Genomic DNA, 21,684 nt, shown 5'->3' with positions numbered 1-21,684 from the left:
ACTGTACCTCTTGTCCACCTCTTGGAGCATGCGCTGCGTGGAATAATGGACAGGGCACTTGAGGCAGAACAGAGGCAGGAAGAGGAGGAATTCCTTGCCTCTCAATGCCCCCTTTATCCAGACAGTGTTCCTGCTGTGCCACCTATCACACAGGAAGAGGATGAGGAGGAGGAGGAAGAGGAGGAGGAGGAGGAGGAGGAGGAGGAGGATGATTGTGTCAGCATGGAGGTGGAGGCTGGCACTCAGCATCAGCAGCAGCAGTCTTGTAGGGATGATTTACAGTCCCAAGAAACACGTGGACTTGTACGTGGCTGGGAGGAGGTAGCTGCGGATCGAGTTGTCCTTAGTGACCCAGAGGACTCCGGACCGAATGCCTCAGCTAACCTACGCTGCATGGCCTCCCTGATCCTGCAAAGCGGAAGGATCCTCGTATTCTTCGGATCAAGGAGAGGGACCATTACTGGCTGGCCACTCTCCTTGATCCACGGAACAAGGGTAAGGTTGCCGACCTTATCTTGCCATCGCAGAGGGAGCAGAGGATGAGACATCTCCGGGAGGCCTTGCAGAAAGGTCTGTGCAATGCGTTCCCAGAGACTGGGAGGTTACAAACTCAACGTGTTGCTGAGGCATCGGTCAGAAGGAGCGGTGGAGAAGGTGGCCGTCTGACTGATGCTTTCAGACAATTTTTTAGTCCGCAGCCCCAAGGTATGATCGGTTCCAGCAACCATTTACATGGTGCAGGAATACCTAGGGGCCAGGTCAGACTTGGACACCTTTCCCACCGAAAATCCTCTGGCTTACTGGGTCTTGAGGATGGATCACTGGCCAGAGCTTGCACAGTATGCAATTGAGCTACTGGCCTGTCCTGCATCCAGCGTTCTTTCGGAACGCACCTTCAGTGCTGCTGGTGGCTTCGTTACCGATCACAGGGTGCGCCTGTCCACCGAATCAGTTGATCGACTGACCTTCATCAAGATGAATCAGTCTTGGATCACCCACAGCTACCAAGCACCTGAAGCTGATGTAACCGAATAATTTTTTTTGAAATATCACATCCCTTCAAGACTGCCTATGCTGATGCTGAGTGACTGTCCTGTTATGTTGATTGTCTATCCTCTTCCTCCTCCGCTGATATGTTGGAAGAACATTTCTGGTTCTGGGTGATGCCATCAGCCCAATTTTTCTGCCCCTGTTTAACAGGGGCGTTTAATTACAATTTTTGATGCAATGCTTTGCAGCAGGGCTAATTCCTGCAATAAAACTAGAGTATATGGGAGAGGTTGCAGTGTGGTGGCACCAGCACCAGTGCCTAAAGCCCAATTTTTCTGCCCCTGTTTAACAGGGACATGTAATTCCAATTCTTGATATAATATTTCACAGGAGGGCCCGTTCCTGTGCCCACCCAGAGTAACTGTGAGGACTTATAGTGTTGTGGCACTAGCACTACAACCACCAAAGGTCAATTTTTCTACCACTGTTCAACAATGGCATGTAATTACAATTCTTGATATAATCGTTCACAGCAGGGCGCTCCAGCGCCCACCAAGAGTCACTTTGAGGGCTTACAATGTTGTGGCAAAACCAACACCTTGTTCCGCCATTTCTGCAGAGCATATAGGGCAGGCCCCTACTTTCAAACATCCAACTTACAAACATCTCCTACTTGCAAACGGAAGGAGACAACAGCAAGTGAGATGAAAAAAGATGTACGACAAAACAAATCATACAGGGGTGATAACCCTTCCCTATGTTTTCCAAAAAGCTTAAAAATAGTTTTTTTTTGACTGGAGCTACACTTTAAAAATGTACCAGTTGAAAATTACAAACAGATTCAACTTAACACAACAAACCTACACAGTCCCTGTCTTGTTTGCACCGCCTGTATACTGCTGTTCTGAGTATATAGGGCCTGGGGGCCTCACGCATTTCCTTTTTTTAATATGGGTACGGGGTTCCCCTTAATATGCGGAGGGCTACCCATGCCATTTTTCTCAATGATTTTCAACCATATTGCAGGAACCAGATATAACATTAAAACCGCAAGCAGTTTTCAATGATGTTATTTCTGTTTAATGTCATTTTGTGCAGGGACTGTTCTAAACACGGGAAACACGTGGCACTTCACAGGCATACTACAGACACCCCCCAGGCACCATATTTAAAGGAATATTTCACTTTTTTTTTTCACTTTAATCGTCATTAAAATCAGTGCTCCCGCCAAAACGGCAATTTTTAAAAACATTTTAGGCATTGACCCTTGTCCCCTGGGGCAGGAGCCAGGTCCCCAAACCCTTTTTAGGACAGTATCTTGCATATTAGCCGTTAAAATTAGCAGTTTTAATTTCGAACGTTCGAGTCCCATAGACTTCAATGGGGTTCTAAAGTTCGTATGAATTTGGGGTCCGTTCGAAAGTTCTGGTGCGAACCGAACCGGGGGGTGTTCGGCTCATCCCTACTCGGGAGTAATAGCAGAATGTGTTTTGGGGTGTAATTTGTGGTATGCATATGCTGTGTGTGAGAAATAAACTGATGTTATGACAATTTTGTGGGAAAAAAAATCTTGATTTTGCAAAGAATTGTGGGAAAAAATGACAACTTCAAAAAACTCATCATGTCTCTTACTAAATACCTTGGAATGTCTTCTTTCCAAAAAGGGGTAATTTGGGGGGTATTTGTACTTTTCTGGCATGTTAGGGTCTCAAGAATTGAAATAGGCCGTCAGTACTTCAGGTGTGATCAATTTTCAGATATTGGCGCCATAGCTTGTGGACTCTATAACTTTCACAAAGACCAAATAATATCCACCAATTTGTACTTATTTTTACCAAAGATATGTAGTGGTATAAATTTTGGCCAAAATTTATGAAGAAAAAATTACTAATCTGCTAAATTTTATAACAGAAACAAAAAAAAAAAACATTTTTTCACAGAATTTTCGGTCTTTTTTCTTTTATAGCACAAAAAATAAAAAACTGAGAGGTGATTAAATACCACCAAAAGAAAGCTCTATTTGTGTGAAAAAAAGGACAACAATTTCATATGGGTACAGTGTTGCATGACTGAGTAATTGTTATTCAAAATGTGAGAGCACCAAAAGCTGAAAATTGATCTGGTTATTAAGGGTGTTTAAGTGCCCAGTGGTCAAGTGGTTAATATGCATTCAGCAATTTATGTTTCTGTTTTAAAGTTTTGTAACCTAGTTGTAAGATGTATTCATGCATTCTGTTCTTTCTTTTGAATCTTTAAGAATGTTTTTATTCACGCCCCAGAAGAAGCGTTTTTCCTAACAACGCGAAACATGTCGGGCAAGTTCTGTGGATTCTACATCAGCTCTTCACCATAGCACTCATATACATTAATCTATATGTCTTTCTGGGTGACTAGTTCTCCTGTATAGATTTTGAATTTGATTATCTGATTTGTGATGTGTATCTGATGTAGATCTTTATATGCGTGGATACATTCCCTGTGTCAAAAAACCTTTTTAATTCTTTCTATTATGTACGTCTTTTCTATATTTGAATACATTTATATAAAAAATATTAACTTATTATTTTCTTATATTTTTTTAACCTATACTGGTGCCTTTAAAATCCCAAAGTCCCTATCTACTCTTGTTTTAAATTCTATTCATTAAGGATGATGGCACCGGCTCATCTCACATTTACCAAAAAAAATCTTGATTATCCCCAAGACTTGTAGGCAAATATTCTGTAGACTGATGAGACAAAAAATTTACCTTTTTGGAAGGTGTGCGTCCCGTTATATCTGGCATAAATCTGATATAGCATTTCATAACAAGAAACATCATACCGACAGTCAGATATGGTGGTTGTAGCGTGATGGTCTGAGGCTGCTTTGCAGCTTCAGAACCTGGAGAACTTACCATAATTGATGGAACCATGAATTCTGAGCTCTACCAGAAAATCCTAAAGGAGAATGTCCGGCCATCAGTTTGTGACCTCAAGTGCACTTGGGTTATGCAGCAAAACAATGATCTGATACACAACAGCAAGTCCACCTCCAAATGGTTCAAACAAAGCAAAATTTAGGTTTTGGAGTGGCCTAGTCAAAGCCCAGACTTAAATTCAATTGAGGTGCTGTATCGTCACCTTACATAGGCCGTTCATGTTGGAAAACCCTCCAATGTGGATCTATTAAAACAATTCTGCAAAGAAGAGTGGGCCAAAATTGCTCCACCGCAATGTGAAAGACTCATTGCCAGTTACCGCAAACGCTTGATTGCAGTTGTTGCCGCCAAGGGTGGCACAACCAGTTATTAGGTTTAGGGGGCAATTACTTTTTCACATAAAGACAGGCAGGTTTGGACAGCTTTTTTGCCTTAATAAATGAAACCATCATTTAAAAACTGCATTTTGTATTTACTCGGGTTATCTTTGTGTAGTAATAAAATTTGTTTAATGATCTGAGTCATCTAAGTGTGACAAATATGCAAAAAATAAAAAAACAGAAATACTTTTCACACAACTGTAAGAACCATGTCAGACTGGTGGTTTTGTGGATAGCAATGTAGTCGCTGGTGACCTGTCACTATGTCCTCTCTTCTTTTTTTTTTTTGCCTGGCAGGGACAGGTGGGTCATACAGTCATACACAAACCTCATTCTTTACATGTGTACTGGAACATTAGCTGGCCATACATTGATCAAACTTTGGCCTGTTCAGAAATGACCGGCTGTATTTCAATCCATGTATGGGGAGGCTGATTATACACAAGTCGATCTATTCTATTGATTGACTTCTATACAACTGGATTGTCTGTTTGTACTGAATGATCAGTGCTGCCGACTATAGCTGGCAATACTGATCATTGTATACTGATGGCAGGGAAGCCCCCCCACTGTCAGAATGCAAAGGCACAGCAGGATTCCCCCTTACACCTCAAATGCGTGGATGGAGGGAATCCAATAACCTATTTTTTGTTCAACCTACTTGTTGAATGAAAAAAATGATTAATGTATGCACTGCCTTGGGCTTGGTTCACACCTACAGGTGAGACCATGCATGGGCGTGTTTCTGCGCTTTCCCCTGTAAGGCAGTCCATTCATTTCAGTGAGCTGTCCTACTGGAGAGAAATGTAGAACAGAAGTCCCTGACCCTTTTTCCGAGAATGCACTGAACTTTGTGGTGCTGCAGCCCACGTGATTTAGCACATGCGTTTGCAGATGAGTGGGGGTGCCACTAACAATGAAAAGATTAGTTCACCTTTACCAAAAAATAAATAAAAAATTACAGTTGGACTTCCCCCATTTGGCACCTATCTCACGCTCCCAATTAGGGCCTAACTCCTCTAGGGTTACCACCTATCCGGGATTCACCCGCACAGTCCGGATTTTGAATCAACAATATTCCCACAGCAATGTGGATTGGAACAGGGCCTGACAGGAGGGTGAGGGGGCACTATGTGCGCTGCATTACTATTCTCTTTAAAGTGCCCAAAGGTGTCCCAGGTCTGTTACAATCCTATAGTTTATGCTAAAAAAAAAAAATTGCTGTGTGCCGATAAAGTGTTCAGGTTTGACTTGAAGAAAAAGTGGCAACCCTAAACTGCTCCCATATGGCGCCTGCCCAATGCCCTTGTATAGCCCACTCCTGCTAAACACCCCGTCCACCCGCGTCCCATTAGCATTTTATTCCTCCTATTTAGCTCCTGTTGTTCGTATTATTGACCACTTGGCATTGAAATCTAAGACAAAATAGCAGCACTAATGGAGACATTTCGGCTAGCAGTCTTTGTCCTCTAGAGGACAGCAAACTATGGTGGGCAATTGGATAGATCTAGCACTGCCCCTCCCATCTAATTGGAAAATCTCTTCCAGTGTAAACATATCAGCCTTGCTTGCTTTTTATCACCGTACCCGCTGGTTTTGTGACTTTTCTTATATGGTGCTCATTCTGTGCCTCGTTATCATACCTCCCAACTTTCTGCAATGGGAATGAGGGACACCTGTTAGCAAATGTATGTAGTCATAGGACACACCCCCTGCCACGCCCTCCTTTAGGCTCCATTCACACCATGGCATTCCATTGTACAGGCAGAACTGCTGCAATTCAGAAACGCCACAAATTGCGAGACGCCCTTACAATCTCTGTTACTTTGGCACCAAATTGCTGCACAATTCTGCTGCAATTGTCGCCCGATGAATCGCGGCAAAATCACGCAAACAGAATCGTGGGACGCCGGACACCCAAAAGAAGTATAAGAACTTATTTTGGGGGCATCAGGTGTCCCGTGATTCTGTTTGTGCAATTTTACTCCGATTCATCAGGGGACAATCACGGCAGAATCATGCCGCGATTTCGTGCCATTCAAAGTAACTGGGATCGCAAGAGCATCCCACAATTTGTGCCGTTTCCGAATCATGGCAATTCTGCCCGCAAAACAGAACGCCATGGTGTGAATGGAGCCTCAGCCTAGGTTCACGCTGCTAAGGGATTGAAACTGTGTGTGTTCAACTGAACTCACACAATTTCATTCCCACATGTCAGTCCGACTTCGGGGGCGATTTCAAAGACATCTGTGCGGGTTCATGCACAGATGTCTATTGAAATCGCACCCGAAGTCGCCAAAATTAGTACAGAAACTACTTTTGGAAACTGGTGTGGTCAATACATAAATACATATACAGCATTGCACGGATTCTAGAGGTGCTATTGCCGGCAGTGGCCGTGCCAGCGATTTGATGTCATATTGTATGCCAAATCTCATCAATGTGAGCTAGGGCTAAAGGAGAAATTTACAAAAAAATATGATTGGTTAAATCCACAAGTTTGTTTTTCCCACTACTATTCTTTTGATCTTTGGAACTTACAAATGCCGCAATTTAGAAAATGTGTGAATTGGGAAACACTTTTTGATAGATAAGTAGTGCATTATATATACAGGTATATAGATCAGACCTAAATGAGGGACAAATGAGGAGGAACGAGGGACAGAGGGACTTTGGTCCAAATGAGGGACAGTCCCTCAAAATCAGGGACAGTTGAGAGGTATGTCGTTATAACCTGCATCCCTCCCAACTTTTTGAGATGGGAATGAGGGACACATATCAGCAAAGCAAAAGTATGCAAGCATAGGACACACCCTTTAACCACTCGCCGACCAGCGCACGACGATGTACGTCGACAGAATGGCACGGGCAGGCAAATGGGCGTACCTTTACGTCCCTTTAAATTTGCCGCCCTGCCATTGGGAGCGCGCCACCGGCGGCGCGCTCCCACGCTGGTCGGGACCTCCGTAAAGTCCGGTCGCGGGACCCGCGGACTCGATCGCCGCGGGCATCCCCGCGATCATCTCACGGAGCGGCCAAATGAAGAAATGCCTTGTAAACAGCATTTCTTCATTCTGCCTAGCAACTAGTGACGCTGATCTCTGCTCCATGTGATTGGAGCAGAGATCAGTGTTCACTAAATGAAAGCCCAACCCCCCCACAGTTAGTAACACACCCCTTGGAACACTTAACCCCTACAATGCCACCCACTGGTTAACCCCTTCACTGCCAGTGTCATTTACACAGGAATCACTGCATTTATATAGCAGTGATTACTGTATAAATGACAATGGTCCCAAAAATGTCCGATGTGTCCGCCACAATGTCGCAGTCACAATAAAAATCGCTGATCGCCGCCATTACTAGTAAAAAAAAAAAAAAAATTATTAATAAAAATGCTATAAAACTATCCCTATTTTGTAAACGCTATAACTTTTGCGCAAACCAATCAATAATCGCTTATTGCGATTTTTATTACCAAAAATATGTAGAAGAATACGTATCGGCCTAAACTGAGGGAAAAAAATGTTTTTTTATATATTTTTGGGGGATATTTATTATAACAAAAAGTAAAAAATAATGCGTTTTTTTCAAAATTGTCGCTCTATTTTTGTTTATAGCGCAAAAAATAAAAACCTCAGGGGTGATCAAATACCACCAAAAGAAAGCTCTATTTGTTGGGAAAAAAAGGACGTCAATTTTGTTTGGGAGCCATGTCGCACGACCGTGCAATTGTCAGTTAAAGCGACGCAGTGCCGAATCACAAAAAGTGGTCTGGTCTTTGACTAGCAAAGTGGTCCGGTCTGAAAGTGGTTAAAGGAGAATTGTACAAAAAACAAGATTGATTAACCCCCCTGACGGTATTCCCCAGTCTGGCTCGGGGTGGAATTTTCATACCAAAAGCGGTATCCCCGAGCCAGACTCGGGACTGCATCGCTGGATCCAGGAGGAGGTTTACTTACCTTCTCCCTCGGATCCAGCGTTGTATCCCCACTGTACGAGCGAGCCGTGTCTCGCTCGATGCATCACATCGCCGATCTCCGTGCCCTGCGAGCGTTGCGACGCACGGGGACGGAGATCGGCGCCAAATTCAAAAAGTGAAACAAACAGTAAACATACAGTATAATGTAATCTTACAGATTACATTGCTGTATGTAAATATTTCACATCCCCGTTGTCCCTAGTGGTTTGCCCAGTGTCCTGCATGCAGTTTTATGTAATAAAAACTGTTCTTTATGCCTGGAAACTGGAGATTGTCCATAGCAACCAAAACTGTCCTTTTACATCAAAAATGGTTTTAGACCAGCTAAAAAACAGCGATAATAAATTAGAATCACTCGCAGAATTGAGCGATAGCGATTTGTGGGGAGATCCGTCATCAAATACTGAAAAGTAATGACAGTGACAATTCTGCAACTGAGCAAATTTCAGTGTTTTTGATTTGATTACATTATTGAATAATTTTTATTATTGTTATATTATTATTTGGTACAATTATTTATAATTATTTATTAAATTATAATTTATGATTTCATTTTTCAAACTTTATTATACCCGGGATGTCTGCAAGACTGGTTTGAACAGATTTAAGAGAGTTATTCCTAAGAATTGCAGGACTACAATATAAAACGGCAAATTTTCATGCAAAATAATGGTACCGCTTTTAGCACCTAAAATCCGAAATAATCATACCGCCAGGGAGGTTAAACCCACAAGTGCTTTTTTTTCACCACTACTATTCCCTCATATTGGGTTTTGGAATTTACAAATGCAGCAATTTAGAAATCAGATGAAAGGTTTAGCACTGGGAAACATTTTTTGATAGATAAAAAGTGCCTTTCATATAAATCTATACAGATCAGACCAAAATGAGGGAAGAGGGACAATGCTCCAAATCAGGGACAATCCCTCGAAATCAGAGACTGTTGGGAGCTATGCATTTGGCCGTGCGTGTTGCAGTGTAAGTCAATATCTAAGACAATATGGCTCCTCTAACGGAGACAATCGTGTCCTCGCCCTCTGGAGGATGTAAAGGACGACACGGAACATGGGCAATTGGCTATTCCTAGCACCGCCCCTCCCGTCCTATTGGGTGATTTACGCCTATCACGCTCTCGTGCGTTTTCGCTGGTTTTCTGACCTCATCCCTGTGCGCTTCTCTCTCTACACGTGTTGTCGTCATTTGAGAGCGCTAGAGCGGCAACGCCATGGGAAGCGACTTCTACCTCCGGTATTATGTGGGGCACAAGGGAAAGTTTGGGCACGAGTTCTTGGAGTTCGAGTTCCGGCCGGACGGTGAGCTGTGGTGGCGGGGAGGGAGGGCTCTATGACCGGGAGGGTGCGGGCCTGCTGGGATGGCTCACTCCGCCTGCTCCGGGCACCAGTCACATTCTAGATGTAGAAGATATCCGTGAGTTCCGCATACACCTCGTCCTGAGGGCGGCCTTAAACTAGAACCAACCACAACTCTGTACAGGCTTAGCTCAACTATCCACTCCACCTGTACTCCATGTATCTTCCTGTACCACATCACTGGCTCGATGTAGGCCCCATTCACACCTGTGTGTCGCCCCATCGCATGGTTTATTTGCTGAGGGATCTGCCCTACGAGCTACAAATGTGCCCCAAGAAGCTCTGCCATCTTTTGTGTTTCCTAGCTGCATTTGGGGGTTCCAATAACATAGAACGCGATAAATCCCAGGTCGCCACGGTTACTAGATATTGCATTCTAGGCACGGCACCGTTCCGGACACCCCCTCACAGGGACCCTCAGGTGCTCCCGCCCCCCGGATGGGGTCTGAATTGGGTCTGGGAGCCGGGGGGGGGGGGGGGGGGGTCGCACATCGGTGAAGAAGAAAAATTACTCCTTTGCAAAATTTTATAACGCATGAATAAAGGGTGTTTTTTTTTTTTTTTTTGTAATTGGCAAAAAATAAAACTCCAATGGTGGCTCTATTCTGAGTGGATGTCCTATGACGGCATCCCACGCTTGCGTTCCCATGGCAATCGGCACGCCGTGTCCCTGGGACACAAGAACAAAATATTACAGCGTACGCATGCAAAAAAAACATTTACCTCCTATTTAAAACCCCTAGACGTTTTCAAAAAACATGGGGATTTGGTCACATCGTATTGCTATATGGTGCTTAAAGAGGAAGTAAAAATACGCCCTGCAAGGCAACAGCACGATGAGCTAATATGCATGGCATACAAGCTCATTATGAATTACCTGAGATTGAAGCCCCCGCATCGGCCCTCGTTTGCCTCACCCAACGCCATCTATCCCGGAGTGACTTCCGGGTATCGCGTCTCCTGTGCTGTGACTGGCTGGAGCTGCGATGACGTCACTCCGGCACATACGCGCTGGTGCTGCCACTAACGGCATTATTGCTGTTAGAAATGACACGCTCAGTGCGCCTGCGCCCGTAGACATCGCTGCCGCTATTCCTGAAAATATCTCCTAGACCTTTTAGGTTTGGGAGATATTTCTTGCACCTACAGGTAAGCTTTAATCTAGACTTACCTGTAGGTTAAAGTGGTTGTAATGAGTTTACAACCACTTTAAGCCCACTTACTGTGACAAAGTACCCGTTGCAGAAGGTAAATGTCTTTTTTGCATGTGTGTGCTGTAATGTTTTGTTCTGTTGTACGGTCTTATGGCTGCACCGTCTTTAATGCATCTTTTAGGGTGTGCCCCCCAAATATCTTTTTTGTGTCCCTAGGACACGCCACGTCCCAGATTTTGTGATTGGACACAGCTGTTCACCATGTCGTCGGCTCTTTAGCCATGTGATCAGCTGTGTCCAATCTCATGCACACAAGGAAATACAGATTTTCAGCTTTTCCTCGCCCAGTATCTTCTTTGGAGTGGTGTGTTTACCGCTGCTCCCCATTGAAATCAATGGGGTAGCGCTGTAATACTGCCGGCAAAATGCCGCTATTGTGGCGTATTGCCGGGGGTTAACCCTTTCTCGGCTGCTAGCAGGGGGTAAAAGCGCCCCGCTAGTGGCCGAAATGTGCCGCAAATCCGATGGTAAAACGCTGCTAAAAAATAGTGGCATTTTACCCCCGACGCTATGTGCGGCGTGGTGTGAAAGGGGTCTTAAAGAGGAACTGAACTCCTGAAGCTGACAATAGAAGGCCAGGTCAGAGCTTCCAGCAAGAACAGGGAGCACCACAGAAGGGACACCACCAAATCTCCCGAGACCAGCAGTCAGAGGCAGCAAGTCCTTATGTTTCACACTCCCGATATACAGGATGTGGGCACAAGAGTGCCTGAGCACCCTCACAAATCAGGACATGTTTGAGGAATTCAAGACAGTGGGTACAATCTTCTTGGTACTGCTTGGGCACAAATATCATTTCTGAATGTTCCTGATATCAGCAGATCTTTTCTTTGAGTTCGTGTCCACTTCAAGGAGTTAACAGAAAACATGTCTGTAGAAAGTGCAGATACTGACTTTTTTTTTTTTCTCTTAACAGGTAAACTTCGATATGCCAACAACAGTAACTACAAGAATGATGTTATGATCAGAAAAGAGGTATGCTTTGTTATACCTTGTTCATGGTTCTCTATAAAAGAGGCTGTCAATCTGTACAGAATAGGCTGAATCTGTGTCTCTTTAGTTGGGGGATTCTAGTTTTCTTCTCTAGTGAGCTTTTAATCCTCAGATTTACGTGTTTTACAGAAGTATTCCTTTTGAATTTTAGTTTAACATTCTATTTTTTTTTTTTCCTCTTTTTGTGGCCCAGGCTTATGTACACAAGAGTGTGATGGAGGAACTGAAACGAATCATAGATGACAGTGAAATCACAAAGGAAGATGATGCACTGTGGCCCCCACCTGACAGAGTCGGTCGACAGGTGTGTATTGTGTTGTTGATCTGAAAACAGTAAATTTTGGTTAAATTGATTAGCTGGCAATTTTCATAATCTGCTTAAATAGACCTTGGCTGTGGGATTTCTGATTTTCTATGTCTAACTGGGCTATGAATCACACTGTCAGTCTTTGCTTTGCCAACAAAGTGACTGTGTCTGTGTAACGCCTCTCGAGCAATCCCTTAAAGTGGGAGTAAACTTGCATCCGACTTTTACCTATAGGCAAGTATAATAAGGCTTACCTATAGGTACTGTAAATATCTCCTAAACGTGCACTGTTTAGGAGTTATTTATTGTGCATGCTCTCTGAAGGAACAGCTTCCCGGACCGTTCCTGCAGGGGTAGGGAACCTTGGCTCTCCAGCTGTTTTGAAACTACAAATCCCATCATGCCTCTGCCTCTAGGAGTCATGCCTGTGATAAGGTCTTGCAATGTCTCATGGGACTTGTAGTTCCAAAACAGCTGGAGAGCCGAGGTTCCCTACCCCTGCTTCAGAGAGTTCTGTGCCATGAACAGAGGCTCCTGCGTGCTTACCCTGGAGTGAAGTCGTCGCAGCTCCAGCTTTTCACACAGCCAGAATCCGTGGACCCGGAAGGAAGACTGGGTGAAGATGGAAGAACCTACCGGGGTGACAGCTCAGTACTGGAATGCTTTGTTTTCAGTTACATTTAATGTAATGTGCTAGTATGCAGTGCATACTAGTGCATTATGACATTACCTTTCAGGTTAGAAAAAAACAATGTATTTATATACATATTTTAGTCCATCTTCCTGTGTGCTGCTATCCCAAATTTCCTTATGGGGGATCACACACAACCTCATTATTCCCTTGATTCATTCAGCGGCACTAAAAGTCCCAGAATGCCCTGCACCATGCTTCAGTGCCTGTGCTTGCAGGTGGCATCACCTAGTCTGATCCAGGGCGTGTGCATGAAAGGGTGACTCCAATGGTCCCTGTAATGAGAAGGAGCCATCCTAGAACTGGAAGGTGGGGCCTGAACCTAAGGCATCAAGCTTTATTGGAGGGGAAAGTAATATTTTGCAAGATGAAAGAAGCAGTATACACCACAGGTCTATATATCAGCAGTACATGTTGCAAAATAATTTGGCTTTATTAATATATAGAGATCTGTCAGAGGGGATCTAAGAGCCAGTGTGTCCACACTGCAGGGTTTTAACTACTAATTTCTGTCTAGGGGGTTTGTAAGAGCAGATTTACTTGTTCAATCCTCTGCTGTTCCATACTGCTATAGTGGTCCTCGCGGTCTCTTCTCCTCTCCTTGCCTCTGTCAGTCTAAGATTACTTGACCTTTAGTATGACTCTGTTCACAAAAGTGCAAGCCATACGTTCCAGTTGCGTGAATTGCATCGATTCCTGCAACCAAATTCATTCTGAACGTCAACCCCACGCATCTGAGTGGGTGCGGGAACCACAGGGAAACTGCATGGTCAAAAAGACCATGCGATTTCCCTGTAGCCAAATTTTTAAAAAGGTGCATACACCTTTTTTGAACAGTCCGCCGCCAGAAAGAAGGGCCATCATTTGCTATGGGAGAATTGGGTAAGTAAAAATGCTTTTGTTGTGGCCTGGACTGAACAAGAATTTAACCCTTGCAGTGTGGATGCCGGCCCTGCTGGAAGGGGAGGATTTTTTTCAGGTTTCCTATAGCTGGGGTTTCAATTGGCCACAAACTTGTTGTCTTTTTTGAAAGGAAGGTTTTGTTTTTATCTTAATGCGTTAAGATAAAAAAAACCTGTGCATAGCAGGCTCCCCAGCACCCCCCCCCCCCCCCCCAATTACTTACCTGAGCCCGTGATGTCCACAAGTGTCTTAGCCCTCTAGGACTCTCCTCCTGATTTATGAGACATAGCAGTGGTGCCATTGTCCGTCAGGACAGAGAGGGGGCCGGGGTCGGGGCTCTGTTTCTGAATGGACATATGGAGCTGTGATGCTGCTTGCTGTGGGGGCACTTGACAGGAGGGAAGGACCCGAGAATAGGAGGATCCAGGCTGCTGCTCTGTGCCAAAACCAACTGCACAGAGGAGGTAATTATAACATCTTTGTTAAAATAATTTTTTTATTTTTTAAATGAGACTTTACACTCACTTTAACATTTGATCTGTTGGAATGACAATTTTTCCAGCAGCTATACACAGGAAACAAAGTGGAGCTTCACTGCATTTGAGCAGCACAAACCAAAAATGCTATAGAATTATTTTTTAATATTCAAAGCAAACTCCCCCATCCATCCATCCATGTTTTACTGAGAATTTTGAAAAACGCCCCCTGGCATTTCTGGCAGTGGCCACCTTGAGTAAGGGCAGATGATTCATGTAGCATACCTTCCTGGGATATATGATATAATTTTTGCCTTGGCATGGAAACCAGGAAGTAGCTGAAGAAACAAAAAAATTAAACCAAGAAAATCAGATATATTTTATCTATTTAATAATGCTAGCAGCATAAGATTTATAAAGAAATAGTTCATGTTGATTGAGAGAATGAAGTTCCACTTTAAACAGTCTCTGCAAGTAACATCCATTCGGATAGAAACTTGCAGAATACAATACAATACGGTAAATTCTTTTTTTTTTTTTTTTTTTTTTTTTTTTTTTTTTTTTTTTTTTTTTTTTTTTTTTCACCAACCAATCAGATCTGAAACCATCATTGTGCTTTGTGTGGCCATTATTGGAGTCACCAGTCCCTTGTGGACTATGAAGTTGTTTGTGCCACCTTTATGGAAAATGATACCAAACCTTTACATGTACATTGATGAATTTCTCCCAAATATATTTTCTTGCAGGAGCTGGAGATCGTGATAGGAGATGAGCATATATCCTTTACAACTTCCAAAATCGGTTCCCTGATAGATGTGAACCAGTCCAAGTAAGTACTTGCTGTGTCAGTTTTTTTTTTTTTTCCTGGACTTTTTAATGGTTGTTTTCTAGCTGTCTGTGTTGAAGATTGTGGTTTGGGGTTGCCAGTGATAGAGAAAAAAAAAATTAGATCCAAGTATGTAATCTTGATTTAGATTTTGGCTTGTTCTTGGCCTCCAAATTCCTTTGTTTTTGCTGCTGTGATCTGACTTTCTGTTAGAGGTTGACAATGTTCACTCTCCATGGTCCCAATGTGTGTGAATATTCACTCTTTCTTACTCTTGGGGTGGACAATGGGTTTTGTAGAGTGTGTGTGTGTGTGTGTGTGTGTCTAAAGCAGTGCACATAACTGTAATTAATGTACATTACTCCTTCCATCCAAAAGGGAGGGGGAGGGTCAAAAGCCCACTGGGGACATTACAAGGAGGCAGAAAAACACAGTAAATCCCATTTCATTAAAAATGGGTTACTCTGGAAGGTTTTACCCCCTCCATGACCATGCAATTTTTTTTTTTTTTTGCGTTATGGCACTGCGTTTCTTTAACTGACAATTGCGTGGCCTTGCAACATCATTGTACCCAAATATAATTCTCTCCCTCCCCCAATATTAACAAAAAATACTAATAGCTTTTTCAAAATTGTATTTATTTTTTTTATTTCTGCTCTAAAACATATCCCTTTAAAAATGTAATTTCTTCATTAGCTTAGCCCAATATGTATTCGAAAGTCCCAATAGGCAGTGCTAAACAGAAATACAAATTACATTGTTTTGATGGTGACTGAAAAGTTCATATCTTGACCATAACAGTGATTGCTAGAAATATGAATGACTTTCAAATCAGTCAGATGGTAGACAAATAAAAGTTCATATGTTGACAATGGGAGGGATAGATGAAAGCTCCACACCAGCTTCACTGCAATGAGACGTGCACACAACACCACCGTGTTTCCAGCAAGTCCCCTTACTGGAAGAGTTGGCCTCTTAAATTATAGCGTGGTCAATGTAAGCATATACAGGTAGTCCCCGAGTTACGAACAGTTTAGGGACTGCCTGTTTGTTCTTAATTTGGATGCGCAGAACAACGTTTTTCTGCTGTTTCTGACATAGTTTTCCAATGTGCCCCGCCGGGGCCCCCTGCCATTCGTAAGTAGGAGTTGTTTGTAACTTTGGGACCTCCTGTATTTACGACTCCATGACTTAGCTCTGTGCATCTGGTGAAGCGGCTCCCACAACCTTCAATAAGCTGTATATGGATTCAGTGAAGTTAGCATTACAAGCATACATTTGTTTGTAAGGCTCGGTGGAATAATAGGCAAAAATTAATCCAGTGGTGAAGTGTGTAGAAATAATGTAAAAGGCTTTATTGAAATGTAGTTCCAATCATGATAAAAATAAGCATACAAACAGATTGATAAAGATTCAATCTGGCCACGGCTAGTAGCGTGCTTGTCATACATCAGGTCCCGTCTAACAGGACCCAATGTATGGCGCAAGCATGCTACTAGCCTCGGCCATCTTGATCGATCTGTTTGGATGCTTATTTTTTATTTCTTTTGCTTTGTAAGTACATTTCAGTAAAGCCTTTTACATTATTGCAAAGCAATACTGTAAAAGGGGCTTTGTACACATGTAGCGTTTAGAGCGTAAATGGCTGTGTTCTGCTGCTAGGATACAGGCCACTCCTGTTGCCCAGTGTCCTCCCACAGCTTGGAGGCAGCCTAAGTATTTTTTTAAATGGTTTAGTGTTGCTTTCGGTTTTTGATAATCCCAGATGGCAGTAAAAGCCCAACAGGGGGGTGTTCTGACTTGTTCTAGATTTAGTGCATTTTAAATTTGTCTGGGAAATGTTATCATTGAGCACTAAGATTGTAGTGATGTTCATATTCTGCTTAATACAAGTTTTTGTATTTTTTTTCTTTTTCAGGGACCCCGAGGGATTACGAGTTTTCTATTACCTTGTTCAAGACCTAAAGTGTCTGGTCTTCAGCTTGATTGGACTTCACTTTAAAATCAAGCCCATTTAGTTCTCTGAGAGGACAGTGCAATTTTATTTTATTTACATTGGATGTGGATCTAGGGTTTTTTTATGTGTCGTTCTTTTGTTTTTACTGATATGACTTTAATAAAAATGTTTAAATTCTTTTAAGATGTGATTTATATTCCCAAAGTTGCACTGAATGTGATCTGCTCCATGAGCATATATTAGGAGATGTACACACAGTTGATCTCTTCTGTGTAGTGGTCATTATTCGCTGATATGCCTATAAGCATTAACTGGATCAAAGGATGTGTACACATTAACCACTTCCAGCCCAAGACTGTCATATGATGTCCTTGACTTTCAGTGGGAATATCTGAATGATGCCTGCAGCTTCTTTTTTCAGCTGGCAATTCTGTGCACCGTAAGAATGATCATGGGGCAGTTCATCCACTTGCAGGCAACGGGAGTAGACATCCCCCTTTTCCGGGCTCTCCCGCGCCATCGGGGACACGGAGAAAGAATTGTCCGCAGCCGAATGACGATCATAGAGATTTCCAGTGACTGTCAGAGGCCCGGGCGTGACGTTATGATGTCATGTCCGGGCTACTCTTGTAAACAAAGCATGGGATCGTGAATTTTTATTTTACATTTTTTTTTTTTTTTTTTTTTTTTTTTTTATAGTGCTTTCCAGCCTGGAGGTGAGATGTGGGATCTTCTTGACCCTGCATTTCTCCATAAAGAGGACCTGTCTCACACCATTCCTATTAGAAGGGATGTGTACAAGTTTCCCCTGGAGGTGGGCCAGGGCTGGCACTCCACGAGACTCCCTAGACCAGTGATGGCAAACCTTGGCACCCCAGATGTTTTGGAACTGCATTTCCCATGATGATCATGACCTCTGCAGTGTAGATGAGTATCATGGGGAAATGTAGTTCCAAAACATCTGGGGTGCCAAGGTTCGCCATCACTGCTCTAGTCTCTCATCAAACACCTTGAGCAGCGACTTCTTCTCTTGATATTGTAGTTGGAAGAACCTAATGTCCTGAGGCAGCCTCTGGATTCTTAGTCTTGGATACTCCAAACAAGATGTTCCTGCCTGTGTAGGATTTTGGGTGCTCTGTCCACATCGTCATACTCAAATTCTTCCTGTACCATCTATTGTAAATCCTCAGTTGCTGATCATGCCCCATGATGAGTAACATCCCGTCAAAACGAAGGAAAGGCACCACGTGACTTCAGCATGCTCAATTGTGCTGAGAGGTGGAGCAGCCAATCCTTTGAGAGCTGGAGAAGAAAGGAGGGATGTGAAGCTGGAATCATAACGCTCTGCTCTCAGGCCATGCATGAGATAAAGAAATGAGATGTCAGTCACAGCAGTAGGGGATGTCGTGGGTTTTATTTTTTAAATCTTACAAAAAACAGGAGGATTAACTCTTTGTGGCAAGACCGGGTACCGATGACTTGCCATTTTCTACTGTACTGTTTTTTTTTTTGTTTTTTTTTCATATTTACAGCCTCTTTAACCACTTTCAGACCGGACCATTTTGCTGGTAAATGACCAGAGGTCTTTTTACACTTTGGCACTGCGCTGCTTTAACTGGTAATTGCGCGGTCATGCAATGTTGTACCCAAACGAAATTTGCGTCCTTTTCTTCCCACAAATAGAGCTTTCTTTTAAAGGTATTTGACCGACTGCGATTTTTATTTTTTGCGATATAAACGTAAAAAGACCGCAAATTTTGAAAAAAAATGATATTTTCTACTTTTTGTTATTAGAAAAATCCAATAAACTCAATTTTAGTCATACATTTAGGCCAAAATGTATTCAGCCACATGTCTTTGGTAAAAAAAAAGTCAATAATTGTATATTTATTGGTTTGCGCAAAAGTTGTCACATCTACAAACTAAGGTACATTTTCTGGAATTTACGCAGCTTTTAGTTTATGACTGCCTATCTCATTTCTTGAGGTGCTAAAATGGCAGGGCAGTACAAAACCCCCCCAAATGACCCCATTTTGGAAAGTAGACACCCTAAGGAAATTGATAAGAGGCATGTTTTAGCCCATTGAATATTTTATTTTTTTGCCGCAAGCGATTGAATAATGACAAAAAAAAAATTTTTTTTTTTTACACAAAGTTGTCACTAAATGATATATTGCTCACACATGCCATGGTTATATGTGGAATTGTACCCCAAAATACATTTTGCTGCTTCTCCTGAGTACGGGGATACCACATGTGGTCGACTTTTTGGGAGCCTAGCCGCGTACGGGGCCCCGAAAGCCAAGCACCGCCTTCAGGATTTCTAAGGGCATACATATGTCATTTTACTCCTCACTACCTATCACAGTTTTGAAGGCCATAAAATGCCAAGATGGCACAAAACCCCCACAAATGACCCCATTTTAGAAAGTAGACACCCCAAGCTATTTGCTGAGAGGCATGTTGAGTCCATGGAATATTTTATATTTTGCCACAAGTTGCGGGAAAATTACAAACTTTATAAATTTTTCACAAAGTTGTCACTAAATGATATATTGCTCACACATGCTATGGGCATATGTGAAATTACACCCCAAAATAAATTCTGCTGCTTCTCCTGAGTACGGGGATACCACATACGTGGGATTTTTTGGGAGCCTAGCCGCGTACGGGGCCCCGAAATCCAAGCACCGCCTTCAGGCTTTCTAAGGGCGTAAATTTTTAATTTCACGCCTCACTACCTATTACAGTTTTGAAGGCCATAAAATGCCAAGATGGCACAAAACCCCCCCAAATGACCCCATTTTAGAAAGTAGACACCCCAAGCTATTTGCTCAGAGGCATGTTGAGTCCATGGAATATTTTATATTTTGCCGCAAGTTGCGGGAAAATTACAAACTTTTTTTTTTTATTTATTTTTTTTCACAAAGTTGTCACTAAATGATATATTGCTCACGCATGCCATGGGCATATGTGAAATGACACCCCAAAATAAATTCTGCTGCTTCTCCTGAGTACGGGGATACCACATGTGTGGGACTTTTTGGGAGCCTAGTCGCGTACGGGGCCCCGAAAACCAAGAACCGCCTTCAGGATTTCTAAGGGTGTAAATTTTTGATTTTACACCTCACTACCTATCACAGTTTTGAAGGCCATAAAATGCCAAAATAGCACAAAACCCCCCAAAATGACCCCATTTTGGAAAGTAGACACCCCAAGCTATTTGCCGAGAGGCATGGTGAGTATTTTGCAGCTCTCATTTGTTTTTGAAAATGAAGAAAAAAAAAATAATGTATATTTTTTTTCTTTTTTTCAATTTTCAAAACTTTGTGACAAAAATGAAGGTCTGCAAAATACTAACCATACCTCTCGGCAAATAGCTTGGGGTGTCTCCTTTCCAAAATGGGGTCACTTGGGGGGATTTTGTGCTATCTGGGCATTCCATGGCCTCCGAAACTGTGATAGGCAGTGAGGAATGAAATCTAAAATTTACACCCTTAGAAATCCTGAAGGTGGTGCTTGGATTTTGGGGTACCGTACGCGGTTAGGCTCCCAAAAGGTCTCACACTTGTGGTATCCCCGTACTCAGGAGAAGCAACAGAATGTATTTTGGGGTGTAATTTTACATATAACCATGGCATGTTTGAGCAATATATCATTTAATGACAACTTTGTGCAAAAAAATAAATAATAATAATGTATTTTTTCCACAACTTTTGTCAAAATATAAAATATTCCATGGACTCGACATGCCTCTCAGCAAATAGCTTGGGGTGTCTACTTTCTAAAATGGGGTCATTTGGGGAGGTTTTGAACTGTCCTGGCATTTTATGCACAACATTTAGAAGCTTATGTCACACATCACCCACTCTTCTAACCACTTGAAGAAAAAGCCCTTTCTGACACTTTTTGTTTACATGAAAAAATATTTTTTTTTGCTAGAAAATTACTTTGAACCCCCAAACATGAAGTGTTTTTTTTAAAGCAAAAGCCCTACCGATTAAAATGGTGGGTGTTTCATTTTTTTTTTTTCACACGGTATTTGCGCAGCGATTTTTCAAACGCATTTTTTGGGGAAAAAACACACTTTTTTTATTTTAATGCACTAAAAATCACTATATTGCCCAAATGTTTGATGAAATAAAAAATATGATCTTAGGCCGAGTACATGGATACCAAACATGACATGCTTTAAAATTGCGCAGAAACGTGCAGCGGCGACAAACTACGTACATTTTTAAAAGCCTTTAAATGCCTTTACAGGTGACCACTTTAGATTTACGGAGGAGGTCTACTGCTAAAATTAGTACCCTCGATCTGACCTTCGTGGTGATACCTCACATGCATGGTGCAATTGCTGTTTACATATGCCACCAGACCAACGCTTGCGTTCCACGTTGCGCCTTAGCAGGGGGGGACAGGGGTGTTTTTTTTTTTTTGTTTTTTTTTTATTATTTATTTTGCTTTTTTATTTTATTTTTAAACTGTTCCTTTCATTTATATATATTTTTTTATGATTTTTATTGTTATCTCAGGGAATGTAAATATCCCCTATGATTGCAATAGGTAGTGACAGGTACTCTTTTTTTAAAAAATTAGGGTCTATCAGACCCTAGATCTCTCCTCTGTCCTCAAAGCATCTGACCACACCAAGATCGGTGTGATAAAATGCTTT

General features: G+C 42.4%; 1 protein-coding gene across 1 annotated transcript; it reads left to right on the top strand.

Annotated features, from left to right (window-relative positions):
* The first annotated feature begins 9,417 nt into the window (after positions 1-9,417).
* Positions 9,418-17,192, top strand: MAGOH (mago homolog, exon junction complex subunit). The gene is made up of 5 exons (XM_077453317.1): positions 9,418-9,585; positions 11,773-11,831; positions 12,043-12,153; positions 14,973-15,055; positions 16,971-17,192. Exons 1-5 carry the CDS (start codon positions 9,498-9,500, stop codon positions 17,068-17,070), a joined length of 441 nt encoding a protein of 146 aa, XP_077309443.1. The 5' UTR covers positions 9,418-9,497; the 3' UTR covers positions 17,071-17,192.
* The last annotated feature ends 4,492 nt before the right edge of the window (positions 17,193-21,684 follow it).

This window comes from Lithobates pipiens, unplaced genomic scaffold (genome assembly GCF_037356315.1).
Source record: "Lithobates pipiens isolate NorthernLeopardFrog02 unplaced genomic scaffold, aLitPip1_a1.2 Scaffold_23, whole genome shotgun sequence".
Lineage (NCBI taxonomy): Eukaryota > Metazoa > Chordata > Amphibia > Anura > Ranidae > Lithobates > Lithobates pipiens.
This window is presented reverse-complemented; position numbering and strand designations above follow the sequence as displayed.